The 24,430-nt window shown below is 38.9% G+C and overlaps 1 protein-coding gene across 16 annotated transcripts in view; it reads left to right on the top strand.

The window, feature by feature from the left end:
• PDE4D (phosphodiesterase 4D) overlaps positions 1-24,430 on the top strand; it is a 1,663,062-nt gene that overhangs the window by 1,430,092 nt on the left and 208,540 nt on the right. For all 16 annotated transcript variants that reach the window (XM_037799050.1, XM_037799045.1, XM_037799053.1 and 13 more), the window contains 2 exons: positions 2,366-2,439; positions 10,289-10,338. In XM_037799050.1, coding sequence (XP_037654978.1) covers positions 2,366-2,439; positions 10,289-10,338 — 124 coding nt within the window. The remainder of the gene's footprint in view (positions 1-2,365; positions 2,440-10,288; positions 10,339-24,430) is intronic.

Raw genomic sequence — 24,430 nt, 5'->3', positions numbered from 1 at the left:
AGAGAGTTAATCAACAAGAGACCTGTCTTACAAGAAATTCTAAAGGGAATTCTGCAGGCTGAAAGGAAAAGACTACTGACAGAGGCTTGGAGGAAAGTATAGAAATTAAGATTATCAGTAAGGGTAACTAAAAGGGTAATTAAAAAAAAGAGTAATAGTAAAATGAGCAGTTTAAGATATAGAACATCACCAGTATTTCTAATACCCTTCAGCGGCTCTCCCAATTTTATCTACCTGCTTCCTCTCAAACAGCAATAATTTTGATTATCTTGATAATTGAGGGAGAAACTTTTCACTATCCCCCTTTTGTTCTGCACTGTGTGAAGATAAAATTTATTCAAAAATAAACACATAAAATCTAAATTAAAAGTCAAAACAAAATCATCTAATTCAATATCTTTATTATAACAGAGGTAGAAGCTTCCCTACAGAAAAACAATTGAAGTATACTTTTCATGAACTAATGTTTACCTTTCAAATGAGTGTAGAACATTAATTACCTGCCATACCATTTCTATTTATCCAGTATCAAATGCACTGCATATAACTATTATTTACTGGAATAGAATTCTGAGGTTAAAACTTTCCCCTAGCCAAAGGATTGATTAGCTGGTGAATAATTTTATTTAAAAATGCTTTGCTAGTGTGCGTGATATTCGCTTCTTAAAATATTAACTAAGCCTGCATGATTTAATGACAGTGGATCCAATTTATTTCTGCATCATTCAAGATTCCATGCCCAGTGAAAGACATCATGGTCTGATGTCAGCAGTTAGTTATTTGAATACACCGTCATAGGCAGTGCGACCTTTCAGGGCTGTGAGTTGTTTATAAGCAATAATGAGCCAGGTTTTTCCAGTGACTGAGTTAAGCATAGTTGACACTTTAGGAAGCACTATTAACTCTTTCAGGGGATAACACAGTCACTTATCACCTGAGAGCATAAACAGTTCCCCAGTGACTTGCAAAAATCGATGCCAATTTTAAAAATGTCTAAGACTTGAGACTGGATCAGTGTCAGATGAAAAAAATTTGGAAAAGTGTCTGGAACCCTTGGAGCAATCAGAAATTTGGGGACACCTTTATATTATCAATGTTAGGCATTCAGTAAAATCCCCCCCCATGCACATGTTAAATCAGTAGTCAAGTGTAGTGTTGCTATAATAGGCTACTATTTACTATGTGCTTTCTATTTGCCAGGCACTTAACCTGTCATTCCATGTAATCTTCACAACAACCCTATGAGGTAGATACCACTTTCCCAGTTTTACAGATAAGGAAACTGAGGTACAGAGAGGTTATATAACTTCTCTAAGGTCAAGTTTAATGAGCCACAGAACCAGGCTGTCTGGGTTGTTATATGGTACCTTGTAGGATATTTGAAATCTGTGTTTTAGATAAACATAGCAATCTGGTTGTCAAATACAAGATCCAGATCACCTAAAATCCCACCCTGGAGGAAACTTGCCCCATTCCAGGAGAAAGTGAGGGGGTGGAATACGATAGCATTCTTGTAACTCTTCTCTCCCAGGCTCACTTCCATTTCTTTCACTGGTTTCTCATTCTAATTAGAATTAGAAATAGGAATGGACTACCAGAGATAGCAGCATCTGTTAGTCTGCCTTGTCATGTGTGTGGATATGTTGTATCTATGTATTCCCTTATTCAATAAATTTTTGCTGAGTATGTTTGTACTGAGCACTCTGCACGCACAGAACAGTCACATTTTATGTGAGAAGTGCATCCCTGAGGACCTCTTACAATTCACGGTTCAGATGACTTTAAAGAAAAAGAATTTCTGTTTACTAGCTAATGTAGCCTTGTGGCATAGGTGAAAAAACAATTTCAAATTTACTCAGTTTGCCTGCTTTGAAATTACGAGACTCTTGGTGAATTTTTAAAGAGAATTTGAGGGTAATCATTTTATTTGCATTTTATCCAAAGTGAGATTTATTAATATTTTATATTACATTACTTCAAATTCACAGAATTCCCGTTTGCAATAAAACACACCAATGCTGTATGTATATTGGCTGGGATATTGTCTTGGTGGCTAAGGAATCCAGCACTGAGGAAACTGCTACTTCTGCATCTACTGTTACCATATTCATAAACAATGAGGAGAAAAGTCTGAAAAATCCTTGCAGACTGACCTCTCTGGATTTCAAATAGATACATGCAAGCTTAGTGTCCAGTTCAGGGAGATTCTTTAGTGTTGTATGAAACTAAATTGCAGGCTATATCAAGTCTTCATTCAAACCATTTTTTTCTAAAATCGTCAAACCATCTTAAATCTCATTAAAGATAGCCTTTAGTACAAGAAGTGTAAATGATCCTTTCTTGTTTTTTTTTTTTTTTTTGGTAGGTCTTGGCCAGCCTGCGAACTGTACGAAACAACTTTGCTGCATTAACTAACTTGCAAGACCGAGCACCTAGCAAGTAAGTTATCGCTGCCCCCCCACCCCAGCTTTCTTGCTGAACTTTTGAATGGTGTGTTTTTCAATTTGATTGAACTCAAGGTAATATATTAAATTTCTCTGAGTGGGTGCCATGTTGTCTCACTGCTTACACTGTCATATGATGTCCTGTTAATTTTCTATAAATACTTTGTAGTGATGGTTCTAATATCAGAATGAAGCAATATGACAAATTAATACAGTGATCCCATCTGTCAAAAATCACCTGGCATATTCGGTCCTCTGCCCAGTTATTTACACTCAAGGTAACTTGATAATGTGGGCTTACTTCATAAATTAACCATGGGCAAATAATTTCATCAAGTCTTAAAGTCACTCTCTTAATTCTAAGACAACGATTACTAGGAGAATCACTGTAACATCACAAAGATCTTTGATTCTCTCAAATCAACAGCATTCATGGGCACTTAATATAATTGTGATTTATGTGAAAACTGGAGAAGAATTTCAGAGAGGTGGGAAAGGTGAGATCAGAAATAATTATAATTTGGGGGTTCTTATAAAGGTGAAAACTCTTAAAAAGGGAGAATTAATTTTCCAAGATTACATAGAAATTGATTAGTAGTCATTTAAATGCCCATTATTTTGAAATTGTTATTAATCAGTAAAATATTATCATTAAAGTATAAATTCTAAAGAATTTTCCAGAAGGAAAAACATTTCTTTAAATCAATATTATGAAAACAGTGATTAGAAATTTATTTGGAATTATAACTTATGTAAGTGTATATAATTTTGTAATAGTTACTACTTCTTAGAGAAAATGAAAAGTTTGAACTTTCCAATCCACAATAATATAATTGACCTCCAAAATTCACAATTTGTATGCTTACAAAAAGCTCTGGCCATTGTGCAAGTACTTCCTGTGATAGAAAAAGTTTTGACAAAATCAATAGAAGCCACAATGTAAATAATTGGTATGAATCTCAGAAGCACCAGTTGATTATAATGTTTGCCAGGTCCTGTTCCTCAGCCTATACATTTGTCCTCTTCTTGTTCCCCTCTTCATCACTGGGCTAACTTTAATTCATTCTTCAGTCTCAGCTTAAATCTTTTCAGGCATCTTCCCTAACTTCCAACGTAGACAAACTCCCACATGCCCCAAACTGAGTGATTTACCCTACCTTCTACTCTGACCACTTCCTGTCCTTACCCCCTATTATAGCACATACCTTTCTGTGCTCCAGATGCCTATTTGCTTGGATGCTCCTTAAGAATGTCAATTCCTAGTAAGTAGGATTGTATTTTGTTCGCATTTGTATTCTTGGTGCCTCCCATAACACCTAGCACACAATAATCACTCTGTAAATGCTTGTTAGCTGAAAGAGTGAAGTGGTAATACAGCATGTGAAAAACGAGGGTATTTCCTCATTCACAAACATGCTTTCTCTGCAACATGGCTCTCCATTCATGGCCACTTGGGCTTCTACCATTTGGTAGCCCTTGAGTACAATCACCTCCCCTTTGGAATGTCTCAGCCCTGCAGGAAAGATGAAATGATAGGATTTTACTCCCTGTTCTAGTTTGCTAATGCTGCCGGAATGCAAAACACCAGAGATGGATTGGCTTTTATAAAAGGGGTTTATTTGGTTACAGAGTTACAGTCTTAAGGCCATAAAGTGTCCAAGGTAATGCATCAGCAATCTGGTACCTTCACTGGAGGATGGCCAATGGTGTCCGGAAAACCTCTGTTAGCTGGGAAGGCACATGGCTGGCGTCTGCTCCAAATTTCTGGTTTCAAATGGCTTTCTCCCAGTATGTTCCTCTCTAGATTGCAGTTCCTCAAAAACATCACTCTTAGTTGCACTTGGGATATTTGTCCTCTCTCAGCTTTTCCAGAGCAAGAGTCTGCTTTCAATAGCCATCTTCAAACTGTCTCTCATCTGCAGCTCCTGTGCTTTCTTCAAAGTGTCCCTCTTGGCTGTAGCTCCTCTTCAAAATGTCACTCACAGCTACACTGAGTGCCCTCTGCTTGTCAGCCCATTTATATAGCTCCACTGATCAAGGCCCACCCTGAATGGGTGGGGCCATATCTTCATGGAAATTATCTCATCAGAGTTATCACCACAGTTGGGTGGGGCACGTTCCATGTAAACACTCAAAGAATTACAATCTAATTAACACTGATAGGTCTGCCCACACAAGATTACATCAAAGATAATGGCATTTGGGGGGACATAATACATTCAAACTGGTGCATTCCACCCCCTGGACCCCAAAATGACATTATCTTTCCATATACAAAATATATTCATCACACAATATCACAGAAACTTAAATCATTTCTGTAACAAAAGTTAAGTACAAGATCCCATCAAAATCGATTATAGGCGTGGTCAGTCCTAAGGCATAATTTTCCTTTAGCTGTGGATCTGTGAACTTAGAACAAGTTATGTGCTTCCAATATACAAAGGAGGAACATTCATAGGATAAAAATTCCCATTGCCATAAGGAGAAACAGTAAGGAAAACAGGGTTAACAGGACCAAAACAGTTCCTAAAACCTGCTGGACAAACTCCATTAGATTTCAAAGTCTGAGAATCATTAACAGAACGACATTGCATCCTTGGGGCTTGAGAGAGCGGCAGTCTAACCCTTCCTAAGGGCCTCTGAGGCAGCCCTTTCCTCTCCAAACTCTGGGTTGAGTGCTCCAACATATCCACACATTGGGGAGACCACCTTCTCGGCCCCACCCTCCTCAAACATCAGGGTAGCTCCCGGATTCCCTTCCATCTCTGGGGCATATGCTTAACCCCTTCAGAACAGTGTGGTGGCAGCCAGGCTCTCCCCAATTCTCTTCGGGCTTGGGGTGGAAAAACTCTTATGGAGCATCGAGTTGGAAGGCCCACCCTCAATCTCTGGGACAAACTCACCCTTTCCATGCGTGTGGGCCACTCCGCTCTCCCGGCCTGAGATCTCTTGACTCCAGACCTCAACCTCCATGGCTCTGTCTTTGAAGAAATTTTTCCTTCAATTTTTTCCTTGTCTGTCTCCTCCAGTCCAGACCGGCAATGGCTCTGTCTATAAAGATCTCGCAAAAATTCTGTTGGCTTCGCATGAAGTACACAGGGGTCAAAGCCGTCAGGCAATAAGATTTTCCACAAATCCTTTCTGCTTAACTCCTTTTCCAATCTTGTCTTGTACTGAAATGGAAGCTGGGTTCCATGTTTGGTTACATCCTCAAGTTGGGCTGTAGCTTCTGGGATTCCACCCCCTGGAAGCCCATAATTTTCTAAGCCATCAGCTTCTGGTTTCTTTGAACCCAAGAGTTCAGTTCTGAGTTTATTTCTCTCCTCTCTCATTGTACTATAAGCTGCAAGGAGAAGCCAGGGTACATCCTCTACACATAGTCTGGAGATCTCCTCAGCTAAGTATTCCAGGTTGTCACTTTCAAATTCTTCCTTCCATCTGACACCAGGACTCAATTTTGCTAGATTCTCTGCCACTTTAAAACAAGGATCACCTTTCTTCCAGTTCACAGCAACACATTCATCATTTCTGTTCAAAGCCTCGTCAGAAGTATCTTTAGAGTCCATATTTCCACAAACAGTCTCTTCAAAGTAGTTTAGGCCTTTTCTATCAAGATCCTCATAATTCTTCCAGAATCTTCCCCTTATCCATTTAAAAAGCCGTTCCAAAATGTTTGGTATTTGCAAACACAGTAGCACCAGCACGCCACTACTCTGGTACCAAAATCTGTTCTAGTTTGCTAATGCTGCCAGAATGCAAAACACCAGAGATGGATTGGCTTTTATAAAAGGGGTTTATTTGGTTATAGAGTTACAGTCTTAAGGCCATAAAGTGTCCAAGGTAACGCATCAGCAATCTGGTACCTTCACTGGAGGATGGCCAATGGTGTCCGGAAAACCTCTGTTAGCTGGGAAGGCACATGGCTGGCGTCTGCTCCAAATTTCTGGTTTCAAATGGCTTTCTCCCCGTATGTTCCTCTCTAGATTGCAGTTCCTCAAAAACATCACTCTTAGTTGCACTTGGGATATTTGTCCTCTCTCAGCTTTTCCAGAGCAAGACTCTGCTTTCAATGGCCATCTTCAAACTGTCTCTCATCTGCAGCTCCTGTGCTTTCTTCAAAGTGTCCCTCTTGGCTGTAGCTCCTCTTCAAAATGTCACTCACAGCTGCACTGAGTTCCTTATGTTTGCCAGCTCATTTATATGGCTCCACTGATCAAGGCCCACCCTGAATGGGTGGGGCCATATCTTCATGGAAATTATCTCATCAGAGTTATCACCACAGTTGGGTGGGGCACATTCCATGTAAACACTCAAAGAATTACAATCTAATTAACACTGATAGGTCTGCCCACACAAGATTACATCAAAGATAATGGCATTTGGGGGGACATAATACATTCAAACTGGCACACTCCCCAATTTTTTTAGTCTCAAATTTTATCCAGGAAATTGGAAGTTTTGCTTTGATAAGCAGAACAAAAAACTTTGCAACTCTCTTTATGCCTCCTTCAGACATGGTTACTTGAGTATCAGCATTTAAAAATACGGTAGGCAAACAGTGGATAAAAGAGATGTGAAGGCATCAGACTGGTCCTTCCATCTCTGGAGAGATAATCCGAGGCCCATTATGTTAAGATAGAGTGTTCAATGATTTACAGGGAAAGGACAGATTAAAATGGAAAAGAGCAGCTAGAGGAGGCTAGAAGATAATAGCTGAAGCCTAAACATCCCCCTGCCTTGACCAACTATTCAATACATAGGGTGATATCTAATCAAACTGTATTATCTGGTAGCCTCTAAGTAAAGGTCTGTGAGGTCTCTGTTTTAGTCAGTGTGGACTTGAATTGCCTCTACTGGTTCAAACTCAATCAGCCTCTTCAGGTATCTAAATACATGCAGCTGCGCTCTGTTTTGACCAGTGGATAGCAAAATAGATATAACTTGGTCTCTGACTTATGACATGATGAGCTTGGGAGAATCAGATTTTTTCCTGCTGGGTACCCCATGGTGCCTGTATTAGTCAGGGTTCTCTAGGGAAGCAGAACCAACAGGAGATATCTGTAAATATGAGATTTTATAAAAGTGTCTCACGCAACTGTGAGGATGCATGAGTCCAAATACCATAGGGCAGGCAGTGAGCTGGCAACTCCAGTGGAGGTCTTCAATGAACTCCACAGGAGAGGCTGGCTAGCTGAAGAAAAAGAAGTAAAAATTCTCTCTCTTTTCCCTTTAAAGTCTTTAACTCATTGGATTAAATCCAACTGATTGAATTCTCTCATTGTGGAAGACATGCCCTTTATTGATGTAATCAGCCACAGATGCAGTCAATTGACTGATGATTTAATAAACCAGCCTTCTGGTTTATTAACCAGCCCCAAATGTCCTTGCAGTAACGTTTAGGCCAGTGCTTCCTTGACCAGACACCTTGGGCACCATTACCTGGCCAAGTTGACACATGAACCTAACCATCACAGTGCCACTGAACATTTTTAAGCTTACCTCCAGATTTTGCAGAGGACATATGCTACCTTGCACAATCCACCATTTTTATTTGCTGCAGGAAAGGAGTCTAGGAAGAATGCAGTTAAAGCCCTGGCCCCTGCATGGTTATACAAATGCACATTGCTGACTTCTGTAGCCATGCAACCACTTTGTAGCAGTTGAAACCACTACTGGTTCTATCATCTTGTCATTCTTGTCCTTGAGATTTTCATTCCAGAAGGGAGTTCTGGCTCATTCTTCATTAAATGTTGTAACAATGTAGCCAAGGGTCAAATGGTTAATAGTCTTTGCTAGCCATTATTGGTTGAGATACCAAGTTCTCAAGTGCCAGTGGCTCGATTGATATTAAGAGGAAATCATGTGTAGCACAATGATTTGGTTTGCCAAAATTTATAGAAAAGTTTCTAAACATTCCTTTGTTACTTTCCAATTCAAAATCAATGCCTTCAAAATGTTCAGACAGAGGTTGTGGTGATGAATGCTAACTGTATGATCATACTGTGGACAGTTGGTTGTATATCATGGTTGATTGTACGGCATGTGAATATATTTCAATAAAATTGAATTAAAAAAAATCAATGCCTTCTAAATTTTTAGGGCAAGAACTGAAAATAGTGATCAATACACAAATTATTTGAGTAATAATCTCAGAGCAAGAAGATAACTATTAGTATATAGATCAGAGCCATTACAAAGCAACAGTTTAAAATGTTAATTTTTTTATGAAGTATTAATCAGGTTTAAAATTGTCCTTTTTAATTTCATAATAAACATAATAATAATTCTGAATCTTATTTTTGGTCACTTATAGTCAACAAAAAAATTTCATAGCCCAAACTGACGACAGTGAACTTAAGGGCAATGAGGCAGAGCCAGATGCTCCCTGGAACCAAAGTTGTGTATCCTCTGCTAAGAGATTCATCCTCTCAGAAGGCAGATTTGAACATGGTCCAGCAAGAGCCTACCATATTCACATATGTGTAGCTGTGCCTCCAGCTTCCACAAAAGCTTCCTAAAAATAAGGCCATATACCTCAGGCCTTCAAATCACATTGCTTAGGTTCAAATCTCAGCTCTCTTATTTTGAACATGTTATTCAACTTCCCAAAGCACGGCTTCCTCATTGGTAATATGAGAATAATTAGACTACCTGTTTCCAAAGTTTGTTGTAAGGATCAAAAGAGACAATTCATCCAAAGTGCTCATTTAGCATAGTGCTTATTAAGTGTTAGCTTCTAACTTGCAGGCTAGCCTGAAAAAAAGTCTTCATTTGCTTGTCCTAATTAAAGCAATCCTTTAAATTAAAATGGAATATCTGAAATGACTCAGAGAGTCTCAAATCTGTAAGGACCACATATTTACTAGAAGTAGTTTACTAGAAGTAGTTTTTGAAAAAAGGAAAAGATTTTACAGACATACTTGAAAATGTCTCATTTTAAAGTTTTTTGTTTTTGTTGTTTTAGAGATCACTGTGTTCTAAAGCTGCCAATTTTAAGAAACTTAAAAAAAATTATTGGACATCTTATAAATGATATCCTTTTCAACTTAATTTGTTAAGCACTGATTGAATACTACTGGATACATTGTAATGGGCTCTGTGGAAAATAAAGTTAGGCATGTAACATGGTTTTTACCTGAAAGGATTCTTAATCATCTTGTGGAACTTGGCCAAAACAGGTTAAAAATTAAAGAAGAGTACAAGCTAGACTATCTCTAAGTGCCTTTAGTTTATTATTCCCAAAGTCTCTCTAGCATCTATTTGGCATCTATCTAGCATCTGTTTGGACAAATCATTAATATACCTCCAGGATATTTCTCTCTAACAAGTATGGCAGAAAAGTTTTTCAGTGTAAGAAAATGGAAAGAAAAAGTTTAAATACCTTCTCTAATTGTAAAAGAGTTTATAATGATTCCTTTACTTCTGATAATGTACAGAAAATCATGAGAATTTATTCCAAAACTCAAAGTTTCTTAACACTGAGGTAGAGAAACCAGTTGTAGATTGATTGCTTTTTGGAATTGAGAAAGTCGGTGTTTGCTCTGAAGTCAGTCAATAAGAACTTCCTCTTCTATCATGTCACTGTGACATTTACACCAGCTTTGTTTACCCAAAAGTCTATCACTGTGAGATTTAACAGTTTTCTTTTCTGGCATGTGTGATCTGAGCCATCGTACAAAGGGTGCCTAGGAACTTGCCAGCTAGCCTGAAAAAAGTCTTCATTTGCTTGTCCTAATTAAAGCAATCCTTTAAATTAAAATGGAATATCTGAAATGACTCAGAGTCTCAAATCTACAAGGACCACATATTTACTATTTTGTATTTTTTTCTCTCTTTGTCAGAAGATCACCCATGTGCAACCAACCGTCCATCAACAAAGCCACCATAACAGGTAAGTAAGATCTGGGCGGTTATTCTTCTCATGTCTAGAAGGAAGCCATAGCTTCCAAGATTCCACTTTACATAAAACCAATTTTAGACTGCAATTCTAAAGTTTTTTAAAAAGTGAATCCTTTCTTCTCTGAACTATCACTTTTGTCATTGATCTCACAGGTTCCTATTTAAGCTGTTCCTTAGGAAATCTTAACGGTTGTACCATTTTTCTTAACCACTTATCTGTGTGCACTTGTACTAAGTTTGATGTTTCTCCGGGCATTTGTGTTTTGAGAGAGATTGTTACCTTCAAAATGTTTGCTATGTTGGTTCCACATTTATTATATCAGCATGATGTTACTATATGGTAGCTTGGTTTAATGAGAGTGAAAGCACAAATGAAAGGGGTACCTTCTTGGTAAATTGATGTCCCGATTGTGTGTTAAAACAAATAGTGTTCCAATAGTCATAGTTTGGACCCATTGAACTGAGAACAAATTCATTTTGGAAGGGTAGAGAAGAAGTAATTATATGATATAGAAAAAATCAATGAGATCAAAATAAAGGTATCCACAGATGTTCAAAAAAGATAAGTGGAGGGAAGGATGAGAGAAATAAAGGATGTAAAAATAAAATTGCCCAGATTTTTATCCATCTGTTTTAGACATGCAGCTTGACCTCCACTGAACCAAAAAAGAGAATGAGTTATCTCATTTTCCTGAACCTGAAACCAAATAAAGCATATTTAATCATTTCTTGAAACCCCAATTGTTTCATTAAAATAATTGCCTGGAAAAGAGAAACCTGTATTTTCCAAAATTATTACCAGAAGAAAATCAACATATTATCCAAACTAGACCAATATGTCATTTGGTTCAAATGTCTTCCTTGGACTCCAACACTTAACATGAGGAGCAACTTCTTAAGTTAGTGTTCGTGCTTTGCTTGAAACTTTACTTCATCAAGTCCAATCAGCTTTTTTCAATGAGTCTTGCCGGTGGGATGGTTACCACCTCAGAGTTGATTATGAAAATAGTTGTTTATGTTGTCTTCTTTCCTGAAGTGCATTGAAATGGACTTGTATTTCAGTGATTATTAAGTTATTGATTCTCTTTTCCCTGTTTATCTTTCAAGATCTTTATTGGTGGTGATTTTCAATTGTCATTTCTTAGTATGGTTCGCCAGTTTTATTATTGGTGTGGCTGAGATTTCAGTGTCATTGATGACAAGAACAGTAACTGAAATTCCTGTATATTAAACTAAGTTCTATGAGTAACTGAGTCCTTCTTGAAAAATCAAAATTCAATGTAAATGAGCCTAAACTGAGATAGGGGTGACCTGTGCCCCTCTATTTCCATCCCCTTGGCTGAGTATTTTGAGGACTGGATAGGTCTGTTTTGTGAGCGTGTGTCTGGGGCCTCCAGTGAGAGAGACTGCATGGTGCCTGGTCCACAGTCCTGGCTTGGGCACCTAGATCTGACACCTCTGAAGAGGGACTTGCACAACAACCACCACCATCTTCCATTTTTGCAATAAGCAGTTTGAACAGAGTGCTGTGCTATTTTGGTCTCTGAAAGCTTTTGTAGCTTGAAGTTACACATGAGCTAGCCCTGTGGGTGGAGCCGCACCCTCCCAGAAGAGCAGCTGCAGGTACCAGTGGTAATTGTGGGGCCAACAAGAGATGGTGGGAGCTCAGTGGTCAGGGCAGCTGCTCCACACCCTAGCAGAGGCCCAGCACAGACATAATGGTAGAGAAGCTGCACTCAGAGGGCACAGACTTGGTCTTGAACTCATGTGAGACACTCCATGAGAGTTCTAGGATTTTTAATAGATGATTGAGGCCCTAAAGCAATGCCAGTGGGAATTATGAGCCACTGAAATCTGGGACTTAAGGGTAACACGGCTCAGTTGTACCCATGAGCCCCGGACCTGAGGCCTAGGAACAGTGGGGCTATAGAAATACCTTATCTAGGCAGGGAAACTAATGAACTTCTTAATGCAGCTATGTTCGTCACAAAGCACAACAGGAAATTAAATGGTTAAAGGATGGAAATCTTTCTCCTTGCCCAAGCATAGCAAACCAAAGTGGAAAAGTGGGATGGAGGAGGGAAATAGGGACAGTACAACAGCAGGGGAAGTTCCTCTCACTGAGCCCATTCTGAAAAAGTGGCCCCTAAAAACAAAATAATAAAATAATAATAATGGCAGTTGAGACATTTATGACAGTAGGACTTGAGATACACAGAAGGGTGGAGTTTGTGTGCTTCCTCCTGCAGTAGCCAACATATCAGGCCCTACTGCCAAGCTCACTCCCCCTGTTAGAACCCATCTGCACCCCTAGAGTAGTCCTGGGAGGAATGGCAAAGAGAAACAGGAAAGTTTACAGGGTCCTGAGAGTAAAATTTATAGATGCCCCAAAATGGTCAGAAGGAACACACATCCTTTGCACCTGTGGAAACAGGTCTCCTATTGCTCATCACCTTGTCCCTTATGCTCCTCACAGCTACAAATACATGTGCCTTTGTGATATAGGCAATAAAATATTATTCGGGATCATTTTCAAAAATAAAAGGACATGCTTTTGAGTCAGAGTTCTTTGAAGGAGAAGAATTCTCTATAACTTTTTCACAGAAACTTTGCTCAGAAGAGTTAAAAATGTTGACTGTCTATATGTCACAACATGCTTTCTAGAGATTTCTTCCATAGTGCTAGTATCTTTACCACTTTCTCCCTCTTCAGAAGAGATTCCTTTTGGCATGTATTATTTAATGAAAATTAAGCCAAGAAAATTTGATTTTCTATCATTAGAGTTAAAGCATGTTTGTCACCTGTCATATAGAGCAGGTGAATATATAGATCTAAAATGATTTAACATTTGCTTTAAAATAAAGCTTCCAGATGTGTGTTTATGGAAGAGACTTACTAATAAAAGGCTCTTTTGTTCTTTAGTGTGGTATAAGGAAAAGGTGGTGTGTGGCCTTTGGAGTCTGAGTGCATACCTGTTTCTCTCTTTTGCTTTATTCCCTCATTTGGAAAATGGAGATATTAATACCTAACTCTCGGAGCTGTTGCAAGAATTCAGGGAGATAAGTTACATAAAAGACAGCTCGGCAGCTTATGAGTAACTCACCAAGTTGTTAGTTTCTTCTTACAACCCTACCCTATGCCTGGCATTTTCTGTTCTTAAGGATGATTTAGAAACTGTAATAGACATGAAGGAGGACATTAATAATATATCAATTATTATGGTACATTGACTTTGTGATTTTGTTTTCAAAGAGTAATGGCGGGATATTTTTAGGAATCCCTCTATTACTCAGAGCAGGGCTTGCCTGCATAGGTCTTTAGCAGTGAAGACCAGAACTAAAAAGAATGTTGAAACATGAGAGGGCAGCAAAGAGTCAGAGATGCCCAAGCTGTACCTGTGTTGTGACTGGTTCCTTGCTTTTGGAGTAGAGCTATGTTGCCTGGTCACAATTAATCCTTTTGAGCACTTCTTATTCAAACTAAAGTAACTTAAGAAAAGCATTCCACAGCCATGCCATAAGACCTGGTGATGTCCTTCACAATTTTTCCAGAATTCTTCTGAATTTCCATATTTTTGTCTTTGCCAGTTTGAGTGTATTATGACCCCCAAAATGCCATTATCTTTGATGCAATCTTGTGGAGGCAGACATATTAGTGTTGATTAGGTTAGAACCTTTGGATTGGGCTGTTTCCATGGAGATGTGACCCACCTAACTGTAGGTGATAACTCTGACTAAATAATTTCCATGGAGGCGTGGCCCCACCCATTCAGCCTGGGCCTTCATTAGTTCACTGGAATCTTATAAAAGCTCACAACCAGAAGGAGCTCAGTGCTGCAACTTATAGAGACATTTTGAAGACAGCTGTTGAAAGTGGAAGTTTTGTTGATGCTTTGGAGGTACTAGCCCAGAGTTTGCCCTGAGAAGCTGACACAGAGAAAATGTTACTTAGTGGCAGAGTCAGGAAAACCATGAGTCCAAGGTCCTTCTCACAGCCCATACCACCTCTGTGAAAACAACCCATCGATTAAGGCAGGTCTTTATATTTAGAGCTGTTTTGATTATATCCACTGGCTGTATCCTAGAGGCCCTCAGAGAAGTAAAGATAGGCAGCCTAAGGCAAAGGAGATTTTGGCTTTTAACTTCAGAAAATGCCAGCTCTTCCATCTAAGCAATACAATTAGTACAATTGCCTATTCTTTACCTCTAAAGGGAGACACATGATGCAGCGAGGAGCACAAAATAATAGAAAAGTGGTATTAGTCCAGAAACAAAAATTGGTGCAGTTGTTCCCTTCCACTCATATTTTTTTTACCCTGAATATTCATGACTCCTTAAAAATAGTGTTGTCTAAATATATTGAGTTATTTGATAAGTAGAGAGTTTAACAAGTGAACTATCTAAAGAATGCTAGTCAGTCAAAGCACAATGAGAAGTCTAATCTTACATGTTTATTGCTCTCCAAAAGCACAAAACAGTCCATAAGATCTAATGAGGAAAAAAAAATGAAGATATTTAATTGAAACAATTGCCATTACCTAAGCTAATTACTTAACACTTTAAGCTTATTAAAGAAAAGATACTAAGCAACTATTTTATGGTGCTAAAACTGATGTTAAGGTACCCATTTAGGTCTGCCTTTTAAGTATGTGTGTGTGCTTGTGTTTGTATGTGATAAAAACAAGTATATTTTATATTTTTATATTTATATTATAGAGTATATATGTGCCAGTTTGAATATATTGTGTCCCCCAAACACCATTATCTTTGATGTATCTTGTGCGGGCAGACTTACCAGTGTTGATTAGATTGTAATTCTTTGAGGGTTTCTGTGGAGATGTGCCCCACCCAACTCTGGGTGATGACTCTGGTTGGATAATTTCCATGGAGTTGTTACCCCACCCATTCAGGGTGGGTCTAAATTCAGTCACTGGAGCCATATAAATGAGCTGACAAACTGAAGGAACTCAGTGCAGCTGAGAGTGAACTTTTGAAGAGGAGCTACAGCCAAGAGGGACACTTTGAAGAAAGCACAGGAGCTGCAGATGAGAGACAGTTTGAAGACACCCTTGAAAGCAGACTCTTGCTTCGGAGAAGCTAAGAGAGGACAAATACCCCAAGTGCAACTAAGAGTGACATTTTTGAGGAACTGCAGCCTAGAGAGGAAGGTCCTGGGAGAAAGCCATTTTGAAACCAGAACTTGGAGCAGATGCCAGCCATGTGCCTTCCCAGCTAACAGAGGTTTCCTGGATGCCACTGGCCATCTTCCAGTGCAGGTACCCAATTGCTGGTGTGTTACCTTGGACACTTTATGGCCTAAAGACTGTAACTGTGTAATCAAATAAACCCCCTTTTATAAAAGCCAATCCATCTCTGGTGTTTTGCATTCCAGTAGCATTAGCAAACTAGAACAATATATAATACAAAAATAAATATATTACTGAGATAAATAATTGGAAGAGGAGCCACATAAAGAAGGCTTATAAATAATTGCAAAAGGGATATATGTGAAAGAAATATGTGAGATCTGAGGAGACACTGAACTAAAATGTGTGTTAAATTAGTGTATAAGAGGGAGGGTGGAAAACCCAGTCATTGCCACAGAAGCCTCACTGTCCACAGCAACCATTAGCAGGGACTAGCTTCATCATGTGTTTTGTTTGTTTTTATTTCTCTTAATAAAAGCAAAGATTATGACAACACTTTAATAATTTTGGAGAACAAGTGCTCAGTAAGCTTTTTTTTAGGAATGCAATTGAAAAGTGCTGATTATACATTATGTTCAATAGCTTTAATTAAAAAAATAACAAAGTTCACATTGTATGTGGTTTTACATTGACTCATTTGGAGATTTTTGTTTTACTTTTATATTTCTATAGCTACTGACTGTTGAAGGGTCTAAATTTTTTAAGCCAAGAGTTTACTTTTTCGAAAATCCCCTCACACAAAAAACTTTTTTGGGGAAAACATTGAACTATAAGATTTGCTTAAATGCATGGAGTATGATTGTATATTAGTTAAACTTGTGACCTTTTAGAGGTGCACAAGTCTCTTTTCTTCCTTGCAATAAGCTAACTTGTTTTGTTTTCCTATGCTTTTGTTTAGATAGAGTTATGCCTATTCAATATGTAAAATGACCAGATCTGACACAGTGACTTTTTATGTGAAATTTTTAATGCAATTTTATTGAGATATATTCCCATACCAGATAATCATCCAAAGTGTACGATCATTGGTTCATGGTATCATCATGACAGTGACTTTTTGACTGGGAATTGATTGAAGTTATACTTGGTTTTATAGGTGACAAAAAGTGATATGTCATAATCATGGGGAAAGTATTTAATTGTATCTTTTTCCTGAATATCTGTATGGGTATTTTGTTATGCAATTCATTGAAATAATTCAAAGGGGCTGCATATTCCTTTAGTTAGTCAGCACAGCAACATGGTTGAGTCAGATATATAGGTTGGAAAATCAGCTTTCCTCTTACTAGCTATATCTTGTTTTTTTTAATTATTCTGAACTTGCATTTTTTCATCAGTAAATTCTAAGTGAGTGCTTAGCATAGTGCTTGGTAAACAGAATATATTCTTATCAGTATTGCTATAATAATAATAATTATTATTATTCACTTGGTCAACAAATGTTTTCTATATACCTTATATATGGTATGCTATAAGATAAGTGAAGATAAGGAGAAGAGTAAACTGTGACTACTGGCTTCAAGGAATTCACAATCTAAGGAAGAAAGAATCATGAATAGTTACGTACAATCTTTACTTCATAAGAAAATAAAAAGGCAGCTTACTCAAAGGGAGAAGATATTCAGAAACCACATATCTGGTAAGGGTTTAATATCCATAATACATAAAGAAATCCTGCAACTCAACAATAAAAAGACAAACAACCCTATTTAAAAATGGATAAAAGACATGAATATGCACTTTTCCAAAAAGGAAATACAAATGACTAAAAAGCACATGGAAAGAGGCTCAACATCACTAGCTATTAGGGAAATGTAAATCAAAACCATAAAAGTATCTTCAAAAGTATGCATTGAAGTAGGGAGCAAGGTACTTCTGCAGGAACCAGGAAAAACTCCATGCTAAACTTTGCAGTAGGTGGCACTCCCCATTTGTTTAGGGGGAGATTACTTCATGCCATGCACCCAGCAGGAGTGAAACATGGAGCATGGACTGTCTGTGCAAATAAGGAGACTGTAAATAGGGAAGCACAAGTAGAGTTAAGAGTGTTCAGTTGGAGCAACTGAACTTCAGGCTCCAAGATTAGATACAGGTAATTGCGGGAAGAGTCTTGGATGCCTGTGCAAATACCGTTGAACTTTATTTTGCAGACAATGAGAAATCACCATTTTTAAGCAGGGGAACAAATATGTGTTTTAGGGTGACAACATTGAAAGCAGTGTGGAAAACAGAGGCTGCAAGGAAGAACGACCAGTGGCTGCCTTATAATTGTTAGGAGGCTGTTTCAGGCCTTGTTCAGGCTGAAGATGATGTAGCCCTGAACTTGGGTGGTGGCATTGGTGGTGGCGATGAGGGCAAGGACTAACAAGTCTTCCTAAATAGAGGTGGTCTTTGATTAGATACTAGGAGTAAGGGAGGAGTAAAAAAAAATGAATTCTGTTTTCACAGATGTTCATCACAGCCATTGTGCATATGAATGGAAGATTGAAACAACCCAAATGCCAGATAGTATGTGAATTATGTATAGGTGTAAAAAATCCAAAATAAGAAGTTTTTTAAATGACTCTATGAGAAAATTTTAACAATGTAGAAAAATGCTTCTGCATAAAGAGTACACGGTAAATTAGCATGTGAGCAACAGGCTGATATTCGATGCATGTTTATTAAGTACATTGGATTTAACTTCAGACTTTTGAAATGTTGATAAGTAACTAGCAGAGGCAGATGACTTCAGCATTTTACTAGATTCTAGTGACAAACATGTAAGTATTTCCCAGGTCTCAGTTGTCAGTTTGCCTCTCCTTACCAAAAAAGGTGTTGGTGAGACATCATCTAGTGATTTTTCAATATTAGGGAGCCATAGTGCAATGTTAACTGTATTTTCAAATAATGATATCCCTCTGTAAGAGTAGCACTCTTTCTATGAATCATCAAGCCTATGACAAGACTCTTCTGATATCTTCCAAGTAGTCAGAAAAGCTACCAAGTAAATAGAAGTTCTAAACCTCGCCAGAGTCCACGCCTGCCAGTAACCCTTTCTCACCACCCTGAGTTGGAAAAGGACAATATTTCCCAAACCCACCTGATCAAAGGACTCCCCAAAGGGCACTTATAAACAAATACAAAAAGACAAATTCCCTTTTCTTTGGGATAAGGGCCCAGGATCCATGTTATTAATGAGTGCTCCAGATGACTTATTTCATCAGCCGCATTTGGGAAATAGTGGAACTGAGAATGCTACTGCTCTACGGGCTGTCATTGCGTTGCTGGTAATTTGTTAAAAAAAAATAACTTTCTTTCTGGAAAGTGTATATAGCGAAACCCAAACCCCATCTAACAAACAGTGCAGTTGAGGATAAGCAAGATAATATGTGTGAAGCTCTCTGTGATTACTGGAAGGAAGTACAAGGTGATATTATTATCTGTGCTATCCTCGTCATCGTGGTCGTCATCATGGTCGTCATTAGGTTGTCGTTATCTTTCAAAATGTATACAAGATTTTAACTGGACCAGTTTGCTCCTCGCCCAGAAGAAAATGAAGTCTCTTGCCCATGTCTGTGTATGGGAGTGGAAATGAGTTTGGGAAATGTTATATTTGGTAACTGTATTCTTTTTGTCTTCTTAGACACAGTACCAAGTCTCCTTAAAAAAAAAAGAATAACAAAAGCTGCATTCATAAGTTGCTCCCTTTATCCACAAAATGCTTCCCACCCATTTAAGACTTAAAAATTTTTCTAAACTTACTCAGAAATACAATGACTGTGGTAGGGCAAAACAAATGAAATTCCTTCGGGACTAATTTCCCAAATTTTACTGGTTAAATGTTACCCTAAATTATTTAACTCTTAAGAACAAATGGGAAGTTCACTCATAGCATCCTTTCTTTCAGTAAACCAGAAAATGCTAGAAAAAAATCAGTTGGATATATTGTTAGTCATAATATTAATAAAACTTAAAATTTATTGACATTTGTTATATACTAAACACTCTAGATGGATAATCTCTTTTAAAACTTGTGATAACCCAGAGAGGTAGACACTGTTCTGTTCCTGCTTTACAGATGAGATATGGGGCTAGAGAAGTTAAGTAATTTGTTTAAAATGTATAGCTAGCAAATGACAAGGTATAGAGAGTAAGTCTGACTTGGGAAGAATGCTAAGTCTTCCCTCCCTTAAAATTTATTGACATGGGCACAAACACACACAAGCTGTTGTCATCTGTCTCTCCCCAAAGTTAGTCCCTAGGGATTTCTTTTTTTCTTTTTTCTTTTCTTTTCTTTCTTTTTTTTTTTTTAAGGGAGAACAGAGAACGAATCTCTGTTGTCTATCACTGAATGTCTGTGAGTAGAGGGTAGGAGAAGGGAGGGTTAGCTATAGATGCAGAGAAACCCTAAGAAGACAGTTACAAAAGAAGGAAAAGATTCCTGCCAGGGATGTAGAATTCCTCAAGCTTTCTTCAATTCCCACAGGTCTCTTCCTGAGTTGTCTGAAGTGTCTTTTGTCCCCAGCATGCCCCGGGCCAGAGCATCAACAAGAAAAGGCCCCATGGTCTTGTTGAGAAGGAAGGCAGGGGGAGTAAAGCAGTGCCTGAACCTTAGCACTCATCGTGCTTCTAGAACCACCATTAATCGCTGAAAATAACAGGCTCTGCCAAGTGATGATAACATCTTCTCTCATGTTAAGGATTGAGATGATAGGCTTTTCAAATCCATGATCATCTTGGATACCATATCTAGGCAGGAAACTCCCTAGCTCTATATCCTCCAAATGTACTTGGTCTACATATTTCTAAATATACAGTGCTTTTTAGTGTTATCTTATCTATCCTTTTTGTGGTTCCTTTTCAGCATTGTTGTTACTCTGAGATTATAAACTGGGAGTATTTCTAATTCACTGTATTCTCTGTGCCTGTCAAAACAAATGGGTGCTTATGATATTAAATATTGCACAATGAATTCTCCACATGACAAACTCCATTCCTGTGTGTCTTCCTGGGTTTTTTTCTTTCGTTGATTCATTCATTACGTCCCTAATATGTGAAAAACCATTCTTAGGCTCTGAGGATCCAGTGAGGCATAAAATACCTCCACTGAGCTTTAGAACCATTACTCTAAAAGTTCATGAAAATTAGAAAGATAAAATGCATTCTGTTGAATGACAAAGGGTATTGTGTAAATAGAAAATAGACGGTTTAATATATGAATGAATAAATAAAATAAGAAAAGGAGGAAGAAAGGGAGGGAGGAGGAAATGGGATGGGATGAAATATTTTACCTAGAGAGACTTAGAGCTCCTAAAATATTATTTAGCTTAAAGTCTGGAAAGACCTGGTGAACCAATTCAGGAACTTCAGGAAACTTAGCAGCACCAGAAAGTAGAAGGCTGAGAGCTTTCTAAACAGCCTGTGAGGAAAATAGAAATGGATGGTTGCAGTACTGAGAACCCAGAGTTGAGAAATAGCTAGGTGTTCCAGTTTGCTAAATCTTCTGGAATGCAAAATGCCAGAAATGGATCAGCTTTTACAATGGTGATTTATTAGTTCACAAATTTACAGTTCTAAGGCCATCAAAGTGTCCAAACTGAGGCATCAACAAGTGGTAGATACCTCCTCTGACGAAAAGGTCAATGGCATCTGGAACACCTCTGTCAACTGGGAAGACACGTGGCTGGTGGCTGCTGGTCCTTTGCTCCCGGGTGGCATTGCTTTCAGCTTCTGATTCCAGTGGCTTTCTCCTTGAGCATCTATGGGTTTTCACTTAGCTTCTCTGGGGCAAACTCTGGGCTTCATCTCTTAGCTTAGCATCTCCAAACATCTTCCTATGTGCATGTCCAAAATGTTTCTGGGCATTTTCCCTCTAAGTGTCCCTGCCTTTTATCCTCTCTTAGAGGATGTGAGTAAACTAATTAAGACCCACCTTGAATGGGTGGGGTTTTAACTCCATGGAAATAATCTCATCAAAAGTTCCACCCGCAATTGGGTGGGTCACATCTCCATGGAAACAACCTAATCAAAAGATCCCACCCACAATAGCTCTGCCCCCACAAGATTGCATTAAATGAACATGGCTTTTTCTAGGGTACATAATAGATTCGAATCAGCCCACTAGGTGTCTTTAATGTACTTCTTAAGTCATCAACAGTAGACTGACTACGTTATTTAACTAAAATTGTTTATGTTGAAATAGGGCTAGGTTTTCTCTTCCCCCAGGTTTTTATTTTGGAAAAAAAAAAAAAATTCCAAACCTGTGCAGGGTTTGTTTATTTGATTTTGTTTGGTTGTTTTGATGTGCAAGTCAGAACCCTCGTAGAGGAGGAATAACAACGCTCAGGAGTCAGACTTTCTGGGTTTCATTCCTGGCCCTGCTGCTTGCCCTCTGTGTGCCCTTAGACCTAAGTCACTGAAATGTGCTAAGCCTTTTCTGTAAAAATGTGCTGAATTACAATAATACCTTCCTTATTTTTAGGGATTACACGAGATAATCCCAGTAAAGCATGTGGCATGGTATCTGGTGTGTAGTCAATGTTAGGTCTTACAAAAAGGTACGTGAAAAATGCTTTATATATTGAAAAGCATTATAAAACTATCAACAGATATTATTATATTATTCAGTTATTGTTGATCTTCAAACTACACTTTCTTTTAGCCATGCTGCCATTGCTGAAAGCGTTTTGGAAATGGCTTCAGGTCATAGAAGCAAAAGCAATTTCATTGATTTACCATCACAATTCACTTTTGGTCAAAAATAGTATTTCCAGTATGATACTGTGCCGGTTTGAATATATTATGTCCCCCAGAAAAAGCCATATTCTTTGATGCAATCTTGTGGGGCAGACATAATAGTGGGGATTAAGTTGGAAAGTTTGGATTAGATTGTTTGCATGGAGATGCGCCCCACCCAACTGTAGAGGATAACTGATGGAATATTTCCATGGAGACGTGGCCCCACCCATTCAGGGTGGGCCTTGATCAGTGGAGCCATATAAAAACATGCTGACTCAGGGAGATGGAACTGAGTGCAGCTGTGAGTGACGTTTTTAAGAGGAAACAAGCTTGCTAGAGAGGAACGTCCTGGGAGAAAGCCATTTTGAAACCAGAACTTTGGAGCAGATGCCAGCCACATGCCTTCCCAGCTAACAGAGGTTTTCTGGATGCCATTGGCCATCCTCGAGTGAAGGTACACGATTGCTGATGTGTTACCTTGGACACTATATGGCCTTAAGACTGCAACTGTGTAGCCAAATAAACCCCCTTTTTATAAAAGCCAATCCATCTCTGGTGTTTTGCATTCCTCAGCATTAGCAAACTAAAACAGATTTTGGTACCAGGAGTGGGGTGCTCTTGCTGCTGAGTTTGCAAATACCAAACATGTTGGAACGGCTTTTTAAATGGATAATGGGGCGTTTCTGGAAGAATTGGGAGGAGCTTGATAGAAAAGGCCAAAACTGCTTTGAAGAGACTGTTTGTGGAAATATGGACTCTAAAGATACTTCTGATGAGGACTTAAGCAGAAATGATGAATGTGTTGTTGCTAACTGGAAGAAAGGCGATCCTTGTTTTAAAGTGGCAGAGAATTTGGCAAAATTGAGTCCTGGTGCCAGATGGAAGGAAGAATTTGAAAGCGACAACCTGGAATACTTAGCTGAGGAGATTTCCAGACTATGTGTGGAAGAGGTACCCTGGCTTCTCCTTGCAGCTTATAGTAAAATGCGAGCGGAAAGAGATAAACTTAGAACTGAACTCTTGGGTTCAAAGAGACCAGAAGCTGATCGCTTGGAAAATTACGAGCTTCCAGGGGGTGGAATCCCAGAAGCTACAGCCCAACATGAGGATGTAACCAAACATGGAACTCAGCCACCATTTCAGTACAAGCCAGGATTGGAGATGGAATTATCCAGAAAGGATTTGTGGAAAGTCCTATTGTCTAATGGCTTTGACCCCTGTGTGCTTCATGCAAAGCCAACAGAATTTTTACGAGATCTTTATAGACAGAGCCATTGCCAGTCTGGACTGGAGGAGACAGACAAGGAACAAACTGAAGGAAAAATTTCTTCAAAGACAGAGCCATGGAGGTTGAGGTCTGGAGTCAAGAGGTTTGGGGCTGGGAGAGTGGAGCAGCCCACACGCATGGAAAGGGTAAGTTTGCCCTAGAGGTCGAGGGCGAGCTTTCCGCCTCGATGCTCTAGAAGAGTTTCGCCACCTCAGGTCCCAAAGAGGGTGGAGCACATTTCCAGGGAATTGGGGAGAGCCTGGCTGCCCCTCCACTGTTCTGAAGGGGTTGAGCGTGTGCCCCGGAGATGGAAGGGAATCCGGGAGCTGCCCCGATGTTTGAGAAGGGTGGGGCCGAGAAGGTGGTCTCCCCAATGTGTGGATATGTTGGAGCACTCACCCAAGTGTTTGGAGAGGAAAGGTCTGCCACAAAGGCCCTTAGAAAGGGTTAGACTCCCGCTCTCTCAAGCCCCAAGGATGCAAGGTCATTCTGTTAATGACTCTCAGACTTTGAAATCTAATGGAGTTTGTCCTGCGGGTTTTAGGAACTGTTTTGGTCCTGTTAACCCTATTTTCCTTACTCTTTCTCCTTATGGCAATGGGAATGTTTATCTTATGAATGCCCCTCCTTTGTATATTGGAAGCATATAACTTGTTCTAAGTCCACAGATCCAAAGCTAAAGGAAAAGTATGCCTTAGGACTGACCATGCCTATATTTGATTTTGATGGGATCTTGTTCTTAACTCTTGTTACTGAAATGATTTAAATTTCTGTGATATTGTGGGATGAATGTATTTTGTATTTGGAAAGAATATGTTTTTCTGGGTCCAGGGGGTGGAATGTGACGGTTTGAATGTATTATGTCCCCCAGAAAAAGCCATATTCTTTGAT

Source organism: Choloepus didactylus, chromosome 11, assembly GCF_015220235.1.
Source record: "Choloepus didactylus isolate mChoDid1 chromosome 11, mChoDid1.pri, whole genome shotgun sequence".
Classification (NCBI taxonomy): Eukaryota; Metazoa; Chordata; class Mammalia; order Pilosa; family Megalonychidae; genus Choloepus; species Choloepus didactylus.
This window is presented reverse-complemented; position numbering and strand designations above follow the sequence as displayed.